At 39.6% G+C, this 23,853-nt stretch overlaps 1 protein-coding gene across 2 annotated transcripts in view; it reads right to left on the bottom strand.

The window, feature by feature from the left end:
* Window positions 1-23,853, bottom strand: part of EEFSEC (eukaryotic elongation factor, selenocysteine-tRNA specific) — a 241,187-nt gene that overhangs the window by 123,632 nt on the left and 93,702 nt on the right. For both annotated transcript variants that reach the window (XM_015587143.2, XM_015587145.2), the window contains exons 3-4: window positions 11,269-11,365; window positions 8,689-8,853 (exon numbers count right to left, since the gene is read on the bottom strand). In XM_015587143.2, coding sequence (XP_015442629.1) covers window positions 8,689-8,853; window positions 11,269-11,365 — 262 coding nt within the window. The remainder of the gene's footprint in view (window positions 1-8,688; window positions 8,854-11,268; window positions 11,366-23,853) is intronic.

Raw genomic sequence — 23,853 nt, 5'->3', positions numbered from 1 at the left:
AAAAAAAAAATAGATGAGGAGAAGCTGGCAAATCTCAGAATGTCTGGCATTTACAAAACTCTGGGATCTAAATGGGATTTGTTTTTTCTCCTTCATTCCCTGTTCCCTAGCATTCCCTCGATCAGCTAATAGACCCCAGCTAGGAACAAACATGGGCAGCAGCAATAGGGGCCAGGATATGACAAGCTCTGGAGGGCCAGCCCTGGCTAGGAGGGGAACGTGACTATTTATTTGGAATGGCTGTGCCCTGCCTCTGAGGAAGTTCAAGCAGACAGACGTGTCCGAGTTGATTCATGAAATATGACAGGGATGTCACTGGGTGTGGGAGGAGGGCCATCTAGTTTAAAGCCCCGCCCTGCAAGGTCCCCAGTGCCCAAGAAGCACTGGCCGCCAATCACGGTTAGTGGAGGGCAGGTGAGAGGAGGTCAAGAACTCTAAACTTCGAGAGCTCCATGACCAGGGAGAGGCCTCAAAAAGGTACAGCAGCTCACTTACAAAGCTGCTTGGGAAGTTGGAGGGTCCTTGCCCAGAAGGAGAGGAGACACCATTGACCCTAAGTTCTCTTTGGGAAGTCCAGGGGCTGCAGGTACAGTGGACCAAACCTGGTCTTTGTAGCCGGATAAATGACTTCAAACACTGGTGATGTCTAGATACTTAACCCCTCTGAGCCTAGGTGTTCTCACCTATTGGATAGAAATCACCTATAGGAAAGGAAGGAATGAGCAGAGCTGGCCATCAGTATGCTACATTCTACCATTAACCTGTGAAACCTTTTAATGCTAATGTGCAATCATCTCATGTTACCCTCACAGCAACTCTTGAAGGTGAGCCAGGGGTTGAAATTCTTCATGGAAAAGTCAAAGCTCAGAGGAGGTCACCGATGTGCCCAAGATTATAAAGGACTTAAGGCTTCTTTGGACTTCAGAACGTTCCATCCACTGCATTAGTTTCCCACTATACTGAATTACCAAATTACCAAAAACTTGGTAGCTTAAAGCAACAGAAGCTTACTCTCTCACACTTTTGGCGTCTAGAAGTCCCAAATCAATATGTCAATAGGGTTGGTTCCCTCTGGAGTCTCTGAGAATCCCTTACACACCTCTCTCCTAGCTCCTGGTGGCTGCAGGCAACCTCTGGCATTCCTTGGCTTGGGGCTGCATAACTCCAGTCTCAGCCTCCAGCTTCATATGCCCTTCGCTCTGTGAATCTGGGTCATTGGACACTCGTAACTGGATAAAAAGCCCACCCTAATCAAGATGGCCCCATCCTGAGACCCTTATATTAATTATATCTGCAAAGACTCTTATTCTAAATAAGGTCATATTCTGAGGTCCTGGGTGAACATATCTTTTGTGGGCCACAATTCAACCCACTATAGCTCACACCCTTGTCCCCAAAACTTAACATATTTTCCATGTGGAAAATACTTTTATCCCCACTCCAACATCCCCAAATTCTTACTCCATTATAGCATTAACACTAAATCCAAAATCTCATCCAAATATCATCAGCTCAAAAATCTCATCATCTAAGTCACCTAATTAGGCAGGGTGATACTGGTATGATCCATCCTGGTGCAAAATGCCTCTCCATCTGTGGACCTGTGAAACTAGAAAATAAATTATCTGCTTATAAAATACAGGCAAAGGGAGAGTAGTTCTGATCAAGATGAAGGAATAAATGCTGTGCTTGCCTCCTCCCATGACCAATCAAAATTGCAACTAAATTATAGAAAAATCAATGTGGAGGACCATCTGAAGACCAGCTGAATATAATTCCTAAGGATATAAAGAAGAAGCCAAATCAAGACTGGTAGGAGGGGCAGAGAAATAAAACAGGCTGGCTCTGCACCCACATGTGGCAGTTGAGAGTCAGGAGGCATATCTCAGCTGCAGAAGTCCCCATTGAAGAGTGAAGGGTCCCAGACTCACACCAGGCTCCCCAGCCTGGAGCACCAATGCAGGGAAGATGAGGCCCCACAACATCTGGCTGTAAAAATTAGCTGGCATTCCATTTGTCTGGGTGAGATGAAAGGCTGCTGGAAATCCAAGTGTCCCCTTAAACGGGTGGCACACAGGCACACTCACTCACAGGCATTCACCTTGGGCTCTGGTGGAAGGACAGTGGCTCAGAAGGTGCCAGAAACGTGCAGGGAGAAACAGTTGTATGGCTTCAGGACAAGGGCTAAAGAGACAGCCACCATTGTTCCTGTGTTCAGCCCTCCTCCCAACAAATCAGAATGTGTGTTAACAATATAGGTCTACCTCACAAAACAAGAAAAATCTCAAATAAACAACCTAACCTTACTAAAAGAATTAGTAAAAGATGAGCAAACAAAGCCCAGAGTAGAAGGAAGAAGATAATAAGGATCAGAGTGAAATTAAACAAAATAGAGTCTAAAAAAACAATACAAAAGATCAATGAAACCAAGAACTGATTCTTTAAAATGATAAACAAAATTGATAACCCTTTAACCAGATTCATCAAGAAAAAAGGAGAGAGGACCCAAATAAATAAAATCAGAAATGAAAGTAGAAAAGTGACAACTGACAATACAAAGGATTATGAGAAAATATTATGACAATTTGGACAATCTGGACAAAATGGATAAATTTCTAGAAACATACAATTTTCCAAGACTGAGTCAAGAAGAAACAAATTATCTGAACTGACTAATTACTGCTAAGGTAATTGAATCGGTAATCAAAAATCTTTCAACAAAAAAAAGTCCTGGACCAGATGGCTTCACAGGGGAATTTTACCAGTCAAAGAAGAATCAACACCTATTATTCTCAAAGTATTCCAAAAAATTCATTTTACAAGGCCAACATTTCCTTGATTCCAAAACCAGAAAAAGATATTACAAAAAAGAAAACTGTAGGACAATATCCTTAATGAACGTTGATGCAAAAATCCTCAACAAAATATTAGTAAACCAAATTCAGCAATATGTTAAAAATATCCATACCCCATGATCAAATGAGATTTATTCCTGGGTTGCAAGGCTAGTCTAATATCTACAAATCATGATACACCACATAACGTGATACACCACATAAACAAAATGAAGGACAAAAATCACATAATCATATCAATAGATGTAGAACAAGCATTTTAAAAAATCAGCATCCATTTATAATAAATATTCTCAGCAAAGTGAGAACAGAGACCACATACCTCAACATAATAAATGTCAAATATGACAAACCCACAGCTAACATCATACTTAACAGGGAAAAGCTAAAAGTCTTTTCCTTAAGAACAGGAACAAGACGAGGATATCTACTTTCACCACTTTTATTCCACATAATATTGGAAGTCCTAGCCACAGCAATCAGACAAGAAAAAAAATTAAAAGGCATCCAAATTGGAAAGGAAGAAGTAAAACTGTCATTATTTGCAGATGACATGATACCATACAGAGAGAACCCTAAAGACTCCACCAAAAAACTATTAAAACTAGTTAATAAATTCAGTTAAGGTAGCAGGATACAAAATTAATATTCAGAAATTGGTTGAATTTTTATATACCCATAATGAAGTATCAGAAAGAGAAATTAAAAAACAATCCCATTTACAATTGCATCAAAAATAAAATACTTAGGAATAAATTTAATCAAGGAGGTAAAAGAGCTGTACTAGGAAAATTATAAGTCATTGAAGAAAGAAAATGAAGAAGATACAAATAAATGGAAACATAAACCATGATCATGAATACGAAGAATTAACATTAAAATGTCCATACTACCCAAAACAATCCACAGATGTGATGCCATCCCTATCAAAATACAATAGCATTTTTCACAGAATTAGAACAAATAATTCTAAAATTTATCTGAAACCATAAAATCCCCCTCAATGGCCACAAAAATCTTGAGACAGAAGAACAAAGTTGGAGGCTTCGTGCTACCTGATATCAAACCATACTACATGGCTACAAACTATACTACAAAACATACCACAAGTAATCAAAATGGCATGGTCCTGGAATAAAAAACAGACACAAAGATCAATGAAACAGAATAGAGAGCTCAGAAATAAACCCACACCTATATGGTTGATTAATCTATGACAAAGAATCATAGATTAATAAAGAATATACAATGGGGTAAAGACAGTCTATTCAATAAATGGTGTTGGGAAAATTGGACAGATACATGCAAAAATATTAAACTAGACAACCTTTTTACATCATATATAAGAATAAACACAAAATGGATTAAAGGCTTAAATGTAAGACCTGAAACCATAAAACTCCTAGAAGAAAACATAGGCAGTAAACTCCTTGACATTTCTCTTAGTAATATTTTTTCTGCTATAATTCCTCAGGTAAGGGAAACAGAAGAAACAATAAATGGGACTACATCAAATTGAAAAGTTTTTGCATAGCAAAGGAAACCACCAATAAGAGGAAAAGACAACCTACAGATTGGGAGAAAATATTCACCAATAATAGATACAATAAGGAGTTAATATCTAAAATTTATAAAGAACTCATACAACTCAACACCAAAAAAAATAAAATAAAATCCAATTAAAAACTGGGCACAGAACCTGAATAGATATTTCTCCAAAGAGGACATAGAGATGCTCAGTCACATAGACATGAAAAGATGCTCAGTCACTAATCATTGGAGAAACACAAATTAAAAGCACAATGAGATTATCACTTCACACTGGTCAGAATGGCTATCATCAATAAATCAATAAACAACAAGTACTGGTAAGGATGTAGAGAAAAGGGAACCATTTGTACACTGTTGGTGAGATTGTAGACTGGTGTGGCCATTATGAAAAACTGTATGGAGTTTCCTCAAAATGTTAAAAATAGAATTACCTTATGCATCCTTATATTCTTCACAGCATTATTTACAATAGCCAACATGTGGAAGCAACCTAAGTGTCCATCAATAGATTACTGGATAAAGAAGGTATGGTATATCTATCTACACAATGGTATATTACTCAACCATAAAAAAATGAAATTCTACGATTTGCGACAACAACGATGGACTTAGAGAGTATTATGCTAACTGAAATAAATCAGACAGAGAAAGGCAAGTACTATATGATCTTGCTTATACATGGAATTTAAAGAACAAAATAAATGAACAAACAAAATAGAAACAGACTCAAATATAGAGAACAATCCGATGGTTGACAAATGGGAGGGGGTTGGGGGATTGGGTGAAAGAGGTGAAGGGATTAAAAAGTACGAATTGGTATTTACAAAATATTCATAGGGATGTAAAGTAAGCATAAGGAATATAGTAATAATATTGTAATAACTATGTATGGTGATAGGTAGATACTAGACTTACTGGAGGGATCACTGTGTAAATTATATAAATGTCCGACTACTATGCTGTACACCTGAAACTAATATAAAATAATACTGAATGTCAACTCTAATAAAAAGAAATAAAACAAAAATAAATGCAGGTGTAGGAAAAAAAAAAACACAGAAGTCCCAAGCAAGTTTCAAATTTAGCAGAGCAAATCCGATTAGATTTCCAGGCCTGAAAATGACCCTCTGTGGCTTGTTCCTCTGCCCTCTAGACCCATGAAGACTCCAGTGGCCCCTGCTCTTGACACCATCCACAGCTCTACCCTTGGAATCATTCTTCCTTTTCTCGAAGAATAACGCATGTTTGTAGCTCAGTAGCTCTATCAGTTCATTTCCTGCATGTGGAATCCCACAAGTCCAACTGCTTTTCTTTATTCCATTTCCTCAGTTCTCTGTCCCTTTCAGTCCAGGCTGGCAATGTTTTTAGTGCCATAACATTCTCAAAAAGCTTGTGGGTCTCTCTCATGTATGTCATGTATGTCCAGATCCCTCCTGGATAAGCCCACCTCTCTTCCTAGCTTCTGCTGAAATGTTTGATTAAATCCATGAGTCACATACCTCATCTTTTCAGCAAAGGCTGTCTAGCCTTTCCCTTGGCCTTTCGCCACAGCATGCATTCTCAAGGAGAATTTCCTACCTGTAGCACCCTTTGGAATCTGGACAGGCCGAGACTCTCCTAAATCATCAAGTGCTGGTTCCTTTTTGCTAATAGTTCCTTCTTTGATCCATTCCCTTCCTCTCAAGTTTATTATAATCAGCAAAAGAAAATCAGGCTGCATCTTCCACATTTTGCTTGGAAAACTCCTCAACCAAATATCCAAGTTCACTGCTTATAAGTCTAGTTTCCCTAACTAGTAAATCAGAAAATCAAATAGCCATCTACAGCAAGAGGGTTAAAAAGTAGGCTGGAGGACAACAGGTGCACAAAAGCAAAAGGAGTATTAAAATTATATTTGACAAGCACCTTCCACATACCCAAGTACTAGATTAGTAACTGGGATCCTGATAGGCAAGTCTCATCTTTATAAGGACAAGGAGAGTAGCCAAAGACCTCAGAACATGCCCCAACTCAAACATCCTTATCTACTTAACGTAGCCAACTATCTCTGCCTCAGCCCTCCCCCATACCCTTGGTCCTACCATTGTAGCCACTGATCCTATCATCGTAGCCACTGATCCTATCATCATATACCTTTTCCTCTCTCTAGAGCCTCAAGTACCTCCCAATTCAAAGTATGTCTCCTACAGAGCCCTCTTCTGACACCTCCTTCCTACTCCCAGCTACTCTCCCAGGCAGCAGACATATCTTCTCCCAGGGCAGAGGGGATACCAGATCAGGGTGGCTGCAAAGGGTCTGCCTCAGGGAGCACAGAGAATGGAAAGAAATTTAACATCTGATTCAGTCTCTGTTAGCTAAGTATTAACACACAGTCACTATTATAATCTTAATTTTGTTAAATATGTTTAGTTTACTTTCATAATTTTGTGCTTTATTTTTTAAGATTTGCACTTTTAGTCCCTGGCATAACATGGATTTGATTTAAGTGGTCTTTATCCGGGACTAATGGTCTTCAGAGAAGGATCCACAACAGCCAGTAGAGGAGGGGATCACGACCCACAGTGTCAGGGGAGGTCCTAGGACATAGAAGAGCAGGGCCTCACCCTCCAAACTTTGCCAGCCTTGGGCCTATAAAAGAAGCTTTTCTTTGGTTGGTCTTTCCTGGTCAGGAGACTCTTCCCTAATACCCCTAGCCCTGCAGGAAGAAGTGGCGGTCACACTGCCATAAAATGAGTGGAGGAGGAGATTTTAACCTGAGATTTCCTTTACCTGGGGAAGCCCAGCCCATTCCTCTCACTCTTGAAATGCCCCTTTTCTATATCTTCTCCAGCTGCCCTAGACCAGGAATGGCCAACACAAGGTACAGGTGCTCCCTTGCCCTCCCCTTGCTTAGGACAGACACTGTGATCTTGGCCCTCCCTGTCCTAGTGTGATGGTAAATATTATGTGTCAAGTTGGCTATGCCATTATATCCAGATATTTTGTCAAGCATTATCCTGGATGTTTCTGTGAGGGCGTTCTGAGATGAGATTAACATTTAAATGGGTAGACTGAGTAAAGCAGATGACCCTCCATCGTGAGGCTGAACCCAATCTAATCAGTTGAAGGCCTGAATAGAAAAAGACTGACTTCCCTGGAAGAGAAAACTCTGCCAGCTGACAGCCTTTTGACTCAAATTGCAACCCTTCCCTGGGTTTCCATCTTGCTGGCCCACCCTGCGGATTATGAGGGACTTGCCAGGCCTCATAATTATATGAGCCAATTCCTTAAAAGTACATATCTCTCTCTGTATAAATGTATGTACAAATACTTTTGGTTCTCTTTCTCTGAAGGACCTTGACTAATACACATAGTGAGCAAGATAACCTTAGAATCCACATCAATACAGCCCTCCAGGAAGAATCCTCTGTTAGCACACAAACTGAATTCATTCTCCAGGACTGTGAGTACATCCAGCAACTGGTACTCCCTGGTTGAAGTGCATGCCAGTATTTCCCTGTGCTCTGGGGTTGTCTGAGAACGAGAGAACTGCCCTGGACCCTGAATTCCTGGTAGGGTCTTCCTAGTTCTAACTAGCCCTTGTTCCCCATCCTTTATTCCCCTTGAAGGGGAAGAGTGGTCAGGGAGGCTATAAGTTTTCTTTTCCAGTAAACTAAAACCATAAGAAAGCCCAATGAAGAAAAGAAATATCAAGGCCACTGGATACCTTTTAAATTGAAGCCAGGCCAGAAGTTACCAGAAGGTGGGAGTGATGGGGAGAGGCCATCCTTTTCATAGGTCTCCTAAGGGATGACATCTATCTGCCAGTGGTCACTAGGAGTGTGAAACTCATCTAGATGTCTTCCAGATTGTATGACTGAGCAACACAAGATTCTAATTGAGTTTAATTTGAAATTTCTGTGATTGAGCCAAAGGTACCCAGAAATCAGTCCGCATATACTTGCCACCCTGACCCAGGGAGCTTGTAGGAAGGAGGGTTCACACCCAACACCTCACTTGTTGACCAAGTGGTCCGGAGCCCCACCGTACTTCTGGAGCCTCAGTTTCATTATCTATAAAGAATATCTACTTGGGAGATTCAACACAGCACACCCGATAAATGGGTATTGTTATGAGAATTAGAGGAGTGGTAGTTCTAGAATCCAGGAAGGGCAGAAGCAAAGCAGAGCCAGCTGGCCAGTCCCAGGGAACAGGCCCAGCAGGCTTAGCAGCTGGAGACAAAGGGACCATCCCCTTCCCTCAACACCTGACAGGGAAAAAGAAAGGACAAGGTAAGACTGACCTTAAGAGCAGGAATCTCCACGTTGTCACCGAGGCTGATGGAGCCTGAGAGGATGGTTCCTGTCATCACAGTGCCCTGGCCTTTAATGGAGAAGCAGTGGTCCACAGACATGAGGAATGGTCCCGAAGGGTCTCTCATTGGGATGGAAATCTGGGATGTCAGGAGCTAGAAAAGAGATGCTGGTACCACACTCTGTTGGGAGAGGACTGGATGGAGCAGGGCAGAGGAGAGCAGAGGGTAGGACGGTGCCCAGGCAGTCTAGCCCAGAAAATCAGAAATGTATAATTCCCTAACTGCACTCTAAACTTCTGCCATGCTCTGTTCCTTCCCTCAGTGCAAAGGAAAAGGGCACTTGGAGAAGCCTCATCTATTCTCTCTCATTGGGATTACTGCAACAGTCTTCGAACAGGCTGGGCCTCCAAGCCCTTGTCCACACTGCAGCAGAGGCAGCCTGCTATAGGACACCCTTGGTTACATTGCTCCCTGGCTTCACATGCTTTCCAAGCCTCCTGACATCTATAGAATCTAAGATTCATCATCATCTGGCCCCTAGGTACTGCTGAGGCCTAACCTCCCACCACTTGCCCTTTTGCGCCAGGCACCAGCCACTGGCAGGCCCATAAGTTCACCAGCCTGTCTAGCCTCACTCATCCTTCTTCCAGGAAGGCAGGTGGGGAATATTGCCTCTGGAAAGGCTTTGCTGCCCTTTTTGTATGGCTGAATTCCCCACCCACCATCGCCACAGTTAACATGCCATTGTGATCATCTGTTTATTTGTCTCCCCTCCCAGGGCTGTGAGTACTTCCAAGTATCTCCAGCAGTTGGCATCTTGCTTGAGAGGACAAGTGACTGAAGGAAAACTGAAGGATTTGAGGAGAAAAAGAATGTTCCCAGAGGCAACTGCCTGTGTTTGACAGAGCAGGAAGGGTGAAGGCCACTTCTCCAAGCCCGCGGCAGAGACAGAGGGATGATCTAACATCTGCAAAGGGCTAGTGCTGCCCCTGTTTGTGGTTCTGCTTTTCATTCTCTGTTGACTCTTTCCTCATGCTTCAATCTCAATTGGCCCATTTTTCTCATGCCATCTATGTGCTTGGGGATAGTGTCAAAGCTAATTACCATTAAACAAATGAAAATAATTCCTTTTATTTTGCTACTTTCTAATTTCACTAGGGAATAGGCTGTCAAAAAAGTATTTTCTTAGTGAATGTTCCAAATTCATTCTTGTGATAATAATTCTTTTAGAAAAAGACTAGAGATTCAAAACAGGCTTGGCCTGAGATTTATGCAGACGCTTCTTAAAGGAATATACAAACATCTTTCACAGCAGTATTTTTGTGGATTTTGCTTTAACAAACACAACTGTCCCAGGTTCCTGAATCAGTGATACCTAGAGCTGATGAAAAAAAACCAAAAGCCTTACCCATTAAATATTAGTTTTTCTAAGTTAGCAAGATTAGTACTGGGTAATTCCAGAAATGGTAGCACATACCATCACACCTGATCTTGGCTCTGTGGATCCAGAAGCAGGTGGATCCCAAAGCTCATCCTGCAACCGACCCAAGTCTGAATCCCAGCTTCACCACATACTCACAGTGAGACCTTGGGCAAGTTACTTAACCTCTCTGAATTTCAGACTCTTCCTTGGTAAAATGGGGATAAATAATTTAAGCCTCCTAGGGTCACTGTGAATGTTAATGATCTTAGCACAGTGCCTGGTATTGAAAAATCAACCTCACCATCATAGTAAATTCTGATATAGCACTGTTCCGAGCACATTATATACATTAATTCATTTAACCCTCACACTGACTCCATAAGAGAGTGGTGTTATTATCTTCCCTACTTTATAAGTGAGGGAACTGAGGCAAGAGAGAGCAGGTCATGTGCCTAAGGTCACAGAGAGAGCAGGTGGTGGAGCCAGCACTGCAACCTGCCATCCAGCCCCAGAGTCAATGCGCCTCACCACTCTAACCCTCTGAGCTACCCCAAGTGCTTAGCAGAGGGACACTGCAGTCCTCAGTCTCACTTCCATTTCCATAGAAGTATTACACCATTCCCTCCACCTCTACCCTGCCCACTAGCTGTCCTGGGCACCCTCCATCTACTACTACCCAGCCTAGAGGAATGGCCTGGGTCTCAGGCCCATAGCTTTCGAAGGTGAAGCCTCCACTGCTTTGATAGAAGCACTGCCTCTGCTGCTAGGCCCACCTCCTAACCCCTGCCTCACTGGCCCCCAGCCCAGGTGGGACACACTGGAGGGGCTGGTACAATCTGAAGGAACTGGACAAATGACATGGCCCCAGAATTCCAGGCTGGCTGGAGCTACTTTGTCAAGTGGAGGTGTTTGACAAGAGAAAGGAAAAAGAAAGGGTTAGAAAGGTGGAAGCCTTTGGTTGTGTTTGGGCTTAACTTTCTGAGAGAGGATGCATTAAGGTGTGTAGGATTGGTTTAAAGGAACCGCCTCAGAGTCCTCTTGCTGGAGATGCCTCTCTCTTTCTCTCTCAGGCTGAGCAGAACACAAAGGAACCTGCCTGAGCAGGGCTGGGGCCAGAGACCAAACAGGATTCAAGCTGCAAGTACCTCAATGAGCTCTGAGATGCCCTGTGGAGCTTCTGTTTCGGGGGCCTCTGGTCCCCCGGGCTTGGCCGCCACAGGTATAATCGGTGCACCTCGGAACCTAGAACAGAAAAACAAGTCCCACCACAGTTAGAGAGATCATCAGCATGGACACAGAGCAACTCTGTGAAGCACCTGGCAGATCACCAAGCACAACAGGTGTTCTCTCCTTTCCTCCTTTCAGAAGTGTCTAGAAAGAGAGTGCCATCCTATTCTACTTAGCAGATGAGAAAATGGAGGCCTCAAGGGGAAATGCCTTATATTGAATGACAGAATTTAAAAAGGTGCTCTTGGGTTTTAACCTCCACTTTCAGAACCCTCTCTGAGAAGGCAGCAGTAAACCCTGGGCCCCAGGACTCCGAACAATATACCCCTTAAAGAAGGCCAATAAATGTATACCTCCCACCCTCCTGCAGAGACTCCGAAAATACTGGTAACCAAAAGTCCCTGAAGATGCACCTGAGAGCACATCTCCACCATCCCAGTCCTATGGAGGCCATTCCTCCCAGAACCTTCCCAGAGAGCCCTTGTTTTTTAAGAAGAGATTTATTTATTCCATTAAAAAAAAAAAAATGGAAAAAGAAAAGTATACGACCCATAATCCCATCATTGCAGTGTGCTGTCTTCCAACCTTGGTTTTTCAATGCATTATATTTTTATAATGCATTATGTTTTTCATATTTTGGTTATAGTATACATACAATTTCACATCCCAGTTTATTTACTGTTGAATGATAGCAACAACAATGATGATAACTCACTTGGCTGAGCCAAGCATATACCCTGGACCCTTTCACTGAAACCTTACATCACTATGGTATTGTCACCATGAGAAACTGAGGCTTAGAAAGCCAGATTAATTTGCTCCAAGTACTTGACTATAAATCTCAGAGCCAAACTCCAACCCAGTCCATCTGACCCTAGAACCAAGGCTCACAACTTCTATGTTACACTCCTACCTCCCTAGGCCTCCGTTTTCATATTTAACAGCTACGTAAGAGTGTGACCCAAAATTTACATGTTTTCCCCCATACTGTTACTCATTTAGAACATTTCAAGTTTTTCACTAATATAAAATAATACTATGATAAAGATATTGATGGACATGACTGACTTTTTATTTTTTTGCCTTACTTTGGGATGAATTCAGAGAGTATAAGTCTAAAGACTTATAAGACTCAACATATATTGAAAAATCAGCAAAATGGTAGAGTAAGGACATTCAAAAAGCCTCTCTTCCATAAAAGTAATAAGAACACTGGCAAAATTACCAGATTAAACTTCTATAGAATTCTAGAAATTAACCAAAGGCAATCTATGGAATGTTTATTTAAGAAAAACAGCTAAACCTCGGTACAAATAAGAGAGCTTTGTGGCATTTTAACTTGTCTTATTCCCATTCACCCCTCCTCAACTCTACTGTAGCCTTAATACCAGCATCTGCAACCAGAGTAGAAACCAGCAGGCTGACAGCCACTAACGAGTGCAGAATTGGTTTGAATTCCATCAAAGCCCCTCTCACAAAGAACTGTCATATTTTTTCCTATTTGGAAGTTCCCTGGAAGACCTCACTTTGCCAAGTTATTTTTATTTGGCCTGCTTTGGAGCTTGCCCAGTGCAAAAAGAAAAAAAAAAGGCAACCAAGAATTCTATATTTAGCAAAAATATGCTTCAAAAATGAAGAAAAACAGAATTACCACATGACCCAGATACTTCCTAAGTATATATCCAAAAGAATGGAAAACAAGTACTCAAATATATGTACATGTATGTGCACAGCAGCACTATTCACAGAAGGCAAAAGATGGTAGTAGCTTGTGTCCATCCATGCTAAGTGAAAATGTAAAAGAAGCCAGACATGGAAAGTCACGTATTATGTGATTCCATTTATATGAAATATCCAGAATAGGCAAGTCCATTGAGACAGAAAACAAATTCATGCTTCCAAAGAATAGGGAGTAATTGCTTAATGAGTACAGAGTTTCTGAAAATAGTGGTGATGGTTGTGTAACTTTGTATACATTAAAAGGGTGAATTTTATGGTATATGAATATTTCAAAGAAGAAAAAAACATACATTAAAAGATCTGCTACCCTTTTCACTACCATGATAGATATCTGAGATGCCTATTTCCCTGCACATACATCAAAATATCATTATTTTTTAGACATACCTCCTTTTAATTTTTATTTCCTTAATAAGCCATGTAACACTGAACATCTTCTACCTATTTATTTTTTAAATGTATTTTCAAGAGACATTTCTGCAGCACTTCTAGTTCTGGACTTTGCTTTCTCCGATAAGTGCCATCCTTACCCTCCGCTGACTCTAAAAACTGCTCTTGTGTGCCTCTTTGTGTATGGTCTAGTGTCCAACTCAGTGGGAGTGAGGGGAAAGGATGGTGTCATTTACCTATAGTACCAGTGCCTGTGCTAGGGGTTTTGCACTCCTATATCCTCATCCCAACTCTGTGAGGTGGCTGTTATTACTCTCTTCCCATTTTACAGAAGACAGTCCTAAGCTTGGCTAGGTTCTGTAGCATGTTCCAGGTCACACAGCTCATGAGTGGGGGCGCTGTGATTAAAAGCCAAGTCTGGGTTCACCTTGAGAATATAATGAGAACAATGCTCCATCAGCCTGGTTTAGAGGCAGGAGTATGTGTCTCTTCTCAAATCCATGAGAATTTAGAAAGTTGCTGCTCTTCAAATATTAGGGAATGTAACATATTTAAGTCCTATAAACAGATTAATGAAACCCTTGCCCTCTGGTAATTTTAGTATTCAAAGCCATGAAATAAAGGGGATGACAGATATAATTATAGTACTCAATATTTTTACTGTTTGCTATCACTTCCATGTAAAGACATAAATTTACTGGATCCATAAAACAACCCTCTGAAGTAGGAAGAATAATTGTTACTCTCCTACTCAGAATCACTCCTCCATTCACCAACATCAGCTGAGCACTATGCAAACGGCACTGTGCTGAATGCTTTCATAGACATCGCCCCATTTAATCCCATAGTAATAATGTAAGGGTAAAATTGTCATTTTAGATATGGGGAAACTCAGACACGGAAAAGTTAAATGATTGCTAAAGGGTAACATGTACAGTAAATGGCAGAAGCAAGGAACCCAAAGATCTTCTCTTTGGTCCCCAAAGCCCTGTTCCATACCTGTCTTTCCCATGATGCTGGACATCCCAAAGATAACCACCACCCCTCATCAGAGACAATTACTACTCTATTCAGATGTCACCACTGGTCTTTCAAAACACAAGAAGAGAAGAAGATGGAGCTCAGTGCCCCCACCTACCAGGACAGGGAGAGAAGGAAAAACCTTTGTGGTTGCTCTACTCGATCCCCTTTTGCCCTATTTCATGGAGTTCCTTTGGTGAGTACCAGAGCAAAAAGAAGCTATCTGCTATCTGCTACTCAAAACTTCACAACAGAATTAAAGTCATTTATTGAGGTTTTCTCCAGGCAATTTACTTGGGGAACACCTCTAAAATACTAGATGAACCATTTTAACTTACAAGATTCTACCAAGAGGAACAACTGCAAAAAAGAAAAAAAAAAAAAGGCATGCTGCATCTAGATAGAAAAAAAGCCAAAATACTGGCAGCAGCTGCCTAAGGTGTTACAACTAGAACTCACAAATTATAATTTTTTATTACTGGCAAAGCAACAAACCCAAGAGCTTTAAAAATATATATCTGATCAAGAAGAAAATACAGAATAAAGTTTATTTTAGTGAATTAGGACCTAATGAATTAATGATAACCTATGGATTATGCATTCTAATTTGTGTAAAATTGAAATTATAGATGATGCAGAAATCCTACATGCCTCAAAAGAACAGCAAGAAGGAGATAGACCCAAATTCAATATGCAAAACTGTTCACAAAGCCAAGATACCCCAGATGAGGCTGGACCAACCGTCAACATGTGGAAGGGAAGGTACAATGCTGAGAACATTTTATGTTCTCCCATAATAATTTATATTATTGATATTATTAAGTAAATATGCATGTATATGTCTTAAGTTAAAATATTATATTTAAGATAACAATGTGTTATTTTTTTATGGTTCTCTGCTTTAAGGGATTTTGATTAATCAATCACAATTCCCTTAAAAAAAATCTACTACTTTGGCTAAAAAAATAAACACAAAGAATACAAAACAAGTCTCTTAACTTCTAGATACTATTTTCTGCTGAAAGCTCTGATGCTGGTTAGAAAAGAAAAGCAGAAGACACAATAGCACCAAGATGAGACATTTCCTGGACATAATAGAAGAGATTTAAGGATAACTGGAAAAGGATTAACTTCTTTAAATAACTCCATGTATTTTTTTCAAAAATTTTATAGTGTCAAAATACACATATCATAAAATTTACCATCTTAACCACACTTATGTGTACAGTTCCGTGGTATTAAGTATATTTACACTGTGCAACCATCACCACCATCATCATAGCTCTTCTCATCTTGTAAAACCGAAACTCCATACCCATTAAATAATAACTCACTAATTTCCCACTCCTCAGCTCCTGGCGACCATGACTCTACTCTATGATTTTGATTACTCTAAGTATCTCATGTTACATGGAATCATCTAGCCATTTTATGACTGCCTTACTTCACTTAGCAAAATGTTCTCTAGGTTCATACATGTTGTAGCATGTGTCAGAATTTCCTTCATTTGTAAGGCTAAATAAGATCACATTTTGCTTATCTATTCATCCATCATCAATGGACACCTATGTTGCTTCCACATCTTGGCTATTGTGAATAATGCTACTATGAATATGGGTGTACAAATATTTCTTGAGGACCCTGCTTTCAGTTCTTTTGGGTAAATTCCTAGAAGTGGAATGGCTGAATGGTAATTCTATTTTTAATTCTCTGAAGAACCTTCATACTCTTATCCACAGCGGTTGCACCATTTTACATTCCCACCAAGAGCACACAAGAGTTCCAATTTCTCCACATCCCCACCAAGTTATTTTGGTTTTTGGCAGCAGTCATCCAAATGAGTGTGAGGTGGTATCTCATTATAGTTTTGATTTGGATTTCCCTAATGATTAGTGATGTTGGCATTTTTTTCATGTGCTTATTGACCATTTGCATATATTCCTTAGAAAAATTTCTATCCAAGTCCTTCCCATTTTTGAATCAGGTAATTTATTCTCTTTTTGTTCTTCAGTTTTAAAGTGTTCTCTATGTAGTCTGATTATCAGTTAGATATTATCAGATATAATTTATAAATGTTTTCTCCCATTCCATGGACTGCCTTTTTTTCTCCGTTGATATTATCTTTTGATGCATAAATTTAATTTTCATTAAGTCCAATTTGTCTATTTTTCTTTTGTTGCCTGCACTTTTGGTATCATATCCAAACCACTGCCAAATCCAATGTCATGAAATTTTTGCCCTGTTTTCTTCTGAGAGTTTTATAATTTTAGGTCTTACATTTAGTATTTTGATCCTTTTGCACTAACTTTTGTATATGGTGTTAGATAGGGGTCCAACTTCATTCTTTTGCATGTGGATATCCAGTTTTCCCAGTATCATTTGTTGAAAGACTGTTCTTCCCCACTGAATGGTCTCGGCCCCCTTGTCAAAACTCACTTGACCATATATGCAAGGGTTTATTTCTGGGCTCTGTATTCTGTTACACTGTCTCTGTTTATGCTAGTAGCACACTGTTTTGTAGCTTTGTAGTAAGAACTGAAATTAGGTAGTGTGAATTCTCCAGTTTTATTCATCTTTTTCAAGAATGTGTTGGCTATTTGGGGAAATTTGAGACTCCATATGAATTTCAGGATGGATTTTTCTACTTATGTAAAACAACATGATTGGAATTTTGATGGGAATTATGTTAAACCTGTAGATTGGTTGGGGTAGTACTGATATTTTAACAATATTAAATCTTCCAATCTATGAATATGAGATGTTTCCATTTATTTGTCTTTTTTCATTTCTTTCAGTACTGTTTTGTGGTTTTCGTTATGTCTTTCACCTCGTTGGTTAATTCCTAAGTATTTTATTCTTTTTGATGTTATGGTACATGGAATTATTTTCGTAATTTCCTTTTCAGATTGTTCATTGTGAATAGAAATGCAACTAATTTTTGCATATTTACTTTGTATCTTGTTACTTTGCTGAATTCATTTATTAGTTCTAATAGTTTTTTTGTGTGTGTGTGGAATATTTAGGGTTTCCTACATATAATATCATACCATCTGCAAAAAGATTTTACTTCTTCCTTTCCAATTTGGATGTCTTTATTTCCTTTTGTCTAATTGCTCTGGCTAGTACTTCCAGTATTATGTTGAATAAAAATGGGAAAAGTGAGCTTCCTCGTCTTGTTCTTGATCTCAGAGGAAAAGCTTTCAGTCTTTTACCACTGAATATGATGTTTGCTGTGGGTTTTTCATGTATGGCTTTAATTATGTTGAGATATTTTTCTTCTCTTCCTAGTTTATTTTTATCATGAAAGGGTGTTGAATTTTGTCAAATGCTTTTTCTGCATCAATTAAGATGATCACGTGGGGTTTTTCTCTCCTTCATTTTGTTAATGTGGTGTATTACATTAAACGATTTTTGTATGTTGAACCATCTTTGTATTTCAGGAATAAGTCCCACTTGATTGTGGTCTATAATCCCTTTAGTTTGCTGCTGAATTAAATTTGCTAGGATTTTATTGAAGATTTTTACATCATTCATAAGGGATTTAGATATGTAGTTTTCTTTTCATGTAGTATCTTTGGCTTTGGTATCAAGGTAATGACGGCTTCATAGAATGGTTAGTAAATGTTCCCTCCTTTTCAGTTTTTTTGGAAAAGTTTAAGAAGAATTGGTGTTTGTTAGCTCTTCTTCAAATGTTAGAATGAGGTCATCACGAGTGAAGTCATCAGGTCCAGAGCTTTTGTAAGATTTTTAATTACTAATGAAATCTCCTTAACAGTTATAGATCTATTCAGATTGCCTATTTCTTTGTGATTTAGTCTTGGTAGATTTTGTGTTTCTAGGTGTTTGTCCATTTCATCTAGGTTGTCCAAGTACAGCTGTTGGCATACAATTGTTCATAGTACTCTTTTATAATCCTTTATATTTCTGTAGAAGTAGCAGTAATGCCCATTTTCATTTTTTTATTTTAGTAATTTGAGTCTTCTCTCTTTTATTCATAGTCCATCTGGCTAATGGTTCATCAATTTTGTTGATCGTTTCAAAGAACCAACCTTTGGTTTCATTCATTTTCTCTATTATTTTTCTATTCTCTATTTCATTTCTCTCTGCTCTAATCTTTATTATTAACTTCCTTCTGCTACCCTTGGGTTTAGTTTGTTCTTTCTATAGTTCCTTTAAGTTGTAAAGTTAGTTTGTTGATTTGAAATCTTTCTTGTTTTTTAATGTAAGAGTTTATAGCTATAAATGCCCCTCCCCACTATTTCTATTGCATTCCATAAATTTGGTATATTACATTTTTATTATCAGTAATCTCTACATATTTTTAAATTTCCCTTGTGATTTCTTCTTTGATCCATTGGTTGTTTAAGTGTGTTTCTAATTTCCACAAATTCATGAATTTTCCTATTTCTGTTAATGATTTCTAACTTCATCCTGTTGTGGTCAGAAAAGACACTTTGTATGATATCTATCTTTTAAAATCTATTGAGACTTAATTTTTGGCCTAATACGTGATCTATCCTGAAATATGTCCCATCTGCACTTGAAAAGAATGTGTACGCTATTGTTGTTGAGTAGACTGTTCTGTGTCTGTTAGATCTAGTCATTTATATCTTCTTGCTGTGTTGAACCTTCCATTAACATATTATGTCCTTTTTGCTCTTATAAACTTTTTAAAGTTGAAGTCTATTTTGTCTTAATATAGATTCCTTGCTCTCTTTTGGTTATTATTTGCATGGAATATCTTTTTCCATCCTTTCACTTTGAATCTCTTTGTGTCTCTGGACCTAAAGTGAGCCTCTAGTAGACAGCATACAGTTGGATCATGTGTTTTTGTCCAATCTGCCAATCTTTGTACTTTAATTGAAGAGCTTAAGCAATACATATTTAAGAAATTACTAATAGGGGACTTTCTTCTGTCATTGTGTTATTTAAATAGCTCTATACATCTTACAGCTTTTTTTTTTTGTCTCTCATTTCCTGTGTTACTCTCTTCTTTTGTATTTAGTCAATTTTTGCAGTGAAATATTTAAATTGCTACCTCATTTCCTTTTGTGTATATTCTTATAGCTATTTTCTTTGTGGTTAACATAGAGATTACATTTAGCATCCTAAAGTTATAACACTCTAATTGAATTTATACCAGCTTAATTTCAATAACATAAGAACTCTGCTCTTATAAGACTCTGTTGTCATGCCACAAAATGACATCTTTATATATTGTATGCCCTAAAACATAAATTAATGATTCCTTTAAATGCATGTCTCTTAAATTATGCAGAAAACAAAATGTGGAGTTACAAACCAAAGTTACAATACTAGCTTTCAGACAAATTATTTTGTTTTTTATATGTATTAGTCTCTTGAATCATGTAGAAAAACACACATGGAATTACAAACTGTTGTTACAACAAAACTTGCTTTTATAATTGCCCATGTATTTACTTTATTGAGATCTTTATTTTGTCACAGGGCTTCAAGTTACTATCTAGGCTCCTTTCATTTCACTTCACAGGACTCTTTTGAGCAGGGCAGGTCTCTATCTTTGCAGGGCAGGTCTGGTGGTAATGAACTCCCTCAGTTTTGTTTATCTGAGAATGTCTTAATTCTTCTATATCTTTCAAGGACAGTGTTGCTGGATATGGGATTCTTGGTGTTTTTTGTTCTGCTTTTTGTTTTGTTTTGTTTTGTTTTTGCTACTTTGATTAAATGTGCCCACTACTTTTTGGTCTCCATAGTTTCTGATGAAAAAACTACTAATTAACTTCCTAAAGCTCCCTTGTGTGCAATGAGTTACTTCTCCATGTTTTCAAGATTTTCTCTGTCTTTTAAAACTTTCATTATAATGTGTCTCAGTGTGGGTCCTTTTGAGTTCATTTTACTTGAAGTTTCTTGATTTTCTTGGATGTTTATATTAATGTCTTTCAACAAATTTGGGAGGTTTTCAGCCATTATTTCTTTAAATATTCTTTCTCCTCCTTTATTTCTCTCCTCTCCTCCTGGGACTCCCACAATGTGTATGTTAGTCCACTTGATGGTATCCCATGGGTTCCTTAGGCTCTGTTCACTTTTCTTCAATTTTTTTTTCTGTTCCTCAGACTTGATAATTTCCATTTTCCCATCTTCAAGTTTGCCAGTTCTTTCCCTTGCCTACTCAACTCTGTCTCTGAATCCCTCTAGTAAATTTTTTTTATTTCAGTTATCATACTTTTCAGCTTCAGAGTTTATTTCTTTTTAGGTTTTCTATCTCTTTATTGACATTTATATTTTGTTTTCTTGGCTTTCTTCACATTTTCCTTTAGTTCTTGAGTGTCTTTAAGATAGTGTTTAAAGTCTTTGTCTAGTATATCTGCCATCAGGTCTTTTTCAGGAACAGTTTCTATTGATTTATTTTTTCCTGATTCTTTATATGCCTTGTGACTTTTCTGTTGTTGTTAAAAACTGGACATTTAAGTCTAATAATACAGTAACTATGGAGAACAGATTCTTCCCCTTCCCCAGGGTTTCCTGTTTTTCGTTATTGTTTTTACTTATTGTTTTTGTGGTTTTTGATTGTTGTAGGCTATTCCTGTGCATAAGAATCATCTTGAAGTGTAAACTTAAGGTCTTTTCAGGTCTTATCTGAGCCCTTCCCTGAACAGGGGCAGTCACTTTGTAATTTTCCCCATATATGCAATCGTTTCTCAATGTCTTAGTCTTTATGTCTGACTCCTGAAAGGGAAAAAAAGAGAAAAATGAAGGAGGAACGAAAAAGATTGCCAGTCGTTTAAATCTTCCAGAAGTCACTTCAGCTGAGAGGGAGGGACTTGAAACAATGGGAAAGGGAGTACAAGAACAATGGCTGCTTGCCTCTTCATTTGCACCTCTGTGATCAGAAGCAGCAATCGGTGAGTGGTCAGAGCACAGATCTCCAAAATTTTGAAGACAGGGTCATTTTGCCCACTCTGGCTCCCATGAGCTATGTGCAAGCTGCTCCAGAAACACTTGCACAGGTACCTGCCACAGGATTAAGGGATAAGGGATAGGGGATAAGTAGCTACTACTATGCTAGTAGCTGAAGTTGACAGAAATTAACTGCAATTTACTGTCTAAGCCTTCCCCTGGAAGTTGCAAGCCTTCAATAGACTCCAGAGTTCCAAAATGGTTGTTTCAGACAGATTCTGCCAGTGAAATTGTTGTCTACATGGGGAGATAGATTCCTGATGCTTCCTATTCTGCCATCTTCCCAGAATCCTTTCCACACATTTTTGCCACACCCAAATACTAGTCTAGATTTCATTTGTCTGACATGTGGCGTAAGTCCCTCAATCCGAGTAATATGGTCTTCTTTATCCTCCTCAAGACCTTTGGCCATTCCCTTACATTTCCCCACTGTGGCTCCCAATGGGAAGCAGGACAAAAAACTCAGTCTTAAAAAAGGAAACATAAGGGAAGAGTCTAAGAAAGAATCTACTGCCACCCAGTCTACCTGACATGTCTAAAGAAACCGACCCCCACACCGCCCCTGCCAACTGACCAACCCCCAGCTCCTCTAATCTCATCTCTAGATTCGTGTCTGCTGCCTTTCTACATTCCCAAATTTCTCTTCTCTTGGGGGATTGCTTGACACCCCCCTGCAACTTTCAGTCAAAATTCAATTTCTCTTCTCACTCACATTTCAAAATTCTGCTTCTGTTTACTCACCAAGAGCTTATGCCTAATTTCCTTACAACATCTTCTGTCTCCTCTTTCATGCCGAGATAAATTTACTAAGCATCTCCTCTTTGCCAGGCTCCATACAAGGAACCAAGGGCTCCCAGAGCAATGGGGCATGAGGGGCTGGGCCACTGACTGGGGGTTCCATCTCTGTATGACACTAAGAAGAGTAGGTGAGGCAAAAGAGAAATTAGTTCCTAAAGGTCAACACCAACTCTCCAATGGTCAAGTCAACTTTCTTCCTTCAGACTCTTCCCCTCTGTGACATCTGACCCAGATAACCATCAGCCAGCTGGCTCCCCATCCTCCTTCCCCACAACCCCAAACCTTTCCTCCCATGGGCCTCAACTACCCTTTGGCTCTTGAAGAGGCCCTTTTACCTTCCCTATCCACTATAGATCTTTTCCAAGATCACTTTGAGACCCCAGCTCTTCTCCCCTTCTGTCCTGTAGGAGCTCCCTGTACTGATGACCCAAGCCAATTATGTCTATGGACATTCCCAAATCTGTATTTCAGCCAAGGCCCCTTCCCAGCACTGTAGTCCTATCTCATCATCTACCAGCAAGCAGCTTACCAACTCTAGCTTTCTGGTTTCTGATCATGGGACAACATTCCTTTGGTCTCCGAAGTCACTATTGGCTGCATGGTCACCAATGTCCTCTGCATTCACTGCATTTGGTTGGTTCCTCTTTTGGGATCTGGCTCCAATTCATCCCGATTTTCATTCTCAACAAGTTCTACCCTGGGTAAGGCCCTTATCACCCTAGGCTGCCCAACTGCTCTCCAAAGTCTGTGCCCATGTACCCAGGCCCTGACTGCAGCTTTGATAACTTTCCAGCAGCACCACTTTGGGGCATTAGCCTTCATCCCTTCATACTTATAGGGGCTCTATGACAGTTCCAGAATGAAATCCAGCATCCAGGATGGTCCACAATGCATTCTATGGTCTGCCCCAGCCTTCCCATACTGACTCACAAAAATTCAAGTCCTTGCCTAGCACCAAACTCTACTCCCACTGTTGCCCTCAACTCGTTCCTCTCCCCAATCTATCCAAACCTAACCCAGGTGACAGGTAACTTGAGGCAAGGCACAGAGGATGGGACTTTGAACAAGAAACCCAGGCTAATTTTCAATCCACCTCCCTCAGCCTCCATTTTCCGGTCCAACAGAAGACAGCATAACCTATATTGCAGAGTCAACTCTCACACCAAATAAAGTGTGGGAAAGTGCTGTGGGAAGCTTGGAAACAGTCCTTAGAACCAGAGAAGCCACCAGCTGCCTACATCCCTTCTGAGTAGTCAGTGTCCTGACCTGCAACACATATTGTGACCTCCACTTAGATCATGTGCCCTTCTGAAACCAAATCAAATTCCTGACTCCCCAGGCCAGAAGCAAATTCTCCTTCCTCAGAAGTCCCTATGCTACTCTAAGGAAGACATTTCAGTTTGTCTTTAATTTCTAGGCAAATATTCCACTGTTACTTCTTCCACAAGTTGGTTTTTCCTGCCCAAGTGTACAGTACACTCCACTGGGGGTGGGAGTTGGTTTAGGTGGTCTTTGACTCCACACTATACTGCTCTGGGTCTGCCTGGGGGTAAAAAACATCAGTTTTGTTGTTGTTGTTGTTGTTTTAAGATGAGAGGAAGTAACTCTGAGAAGCT

The sequence above is a fragment of the Pteropus alecto genome, unplaced genomic scaffold, assembly GCF_000325575.1.
Source record: "Pteropus alecto unplaced genomic scaffold, ASM32557v1 scaffold191, whole genome shotgun sequence".
NCBI lineage: Eukaryota > Metazoa > Chordata > Mammalia > Chiroptera > Pteropodidae > Pteropus > Pteropus alecto.
This window is presented reverse-complemented; position numbering and strand designations above follow the sequence as displayed.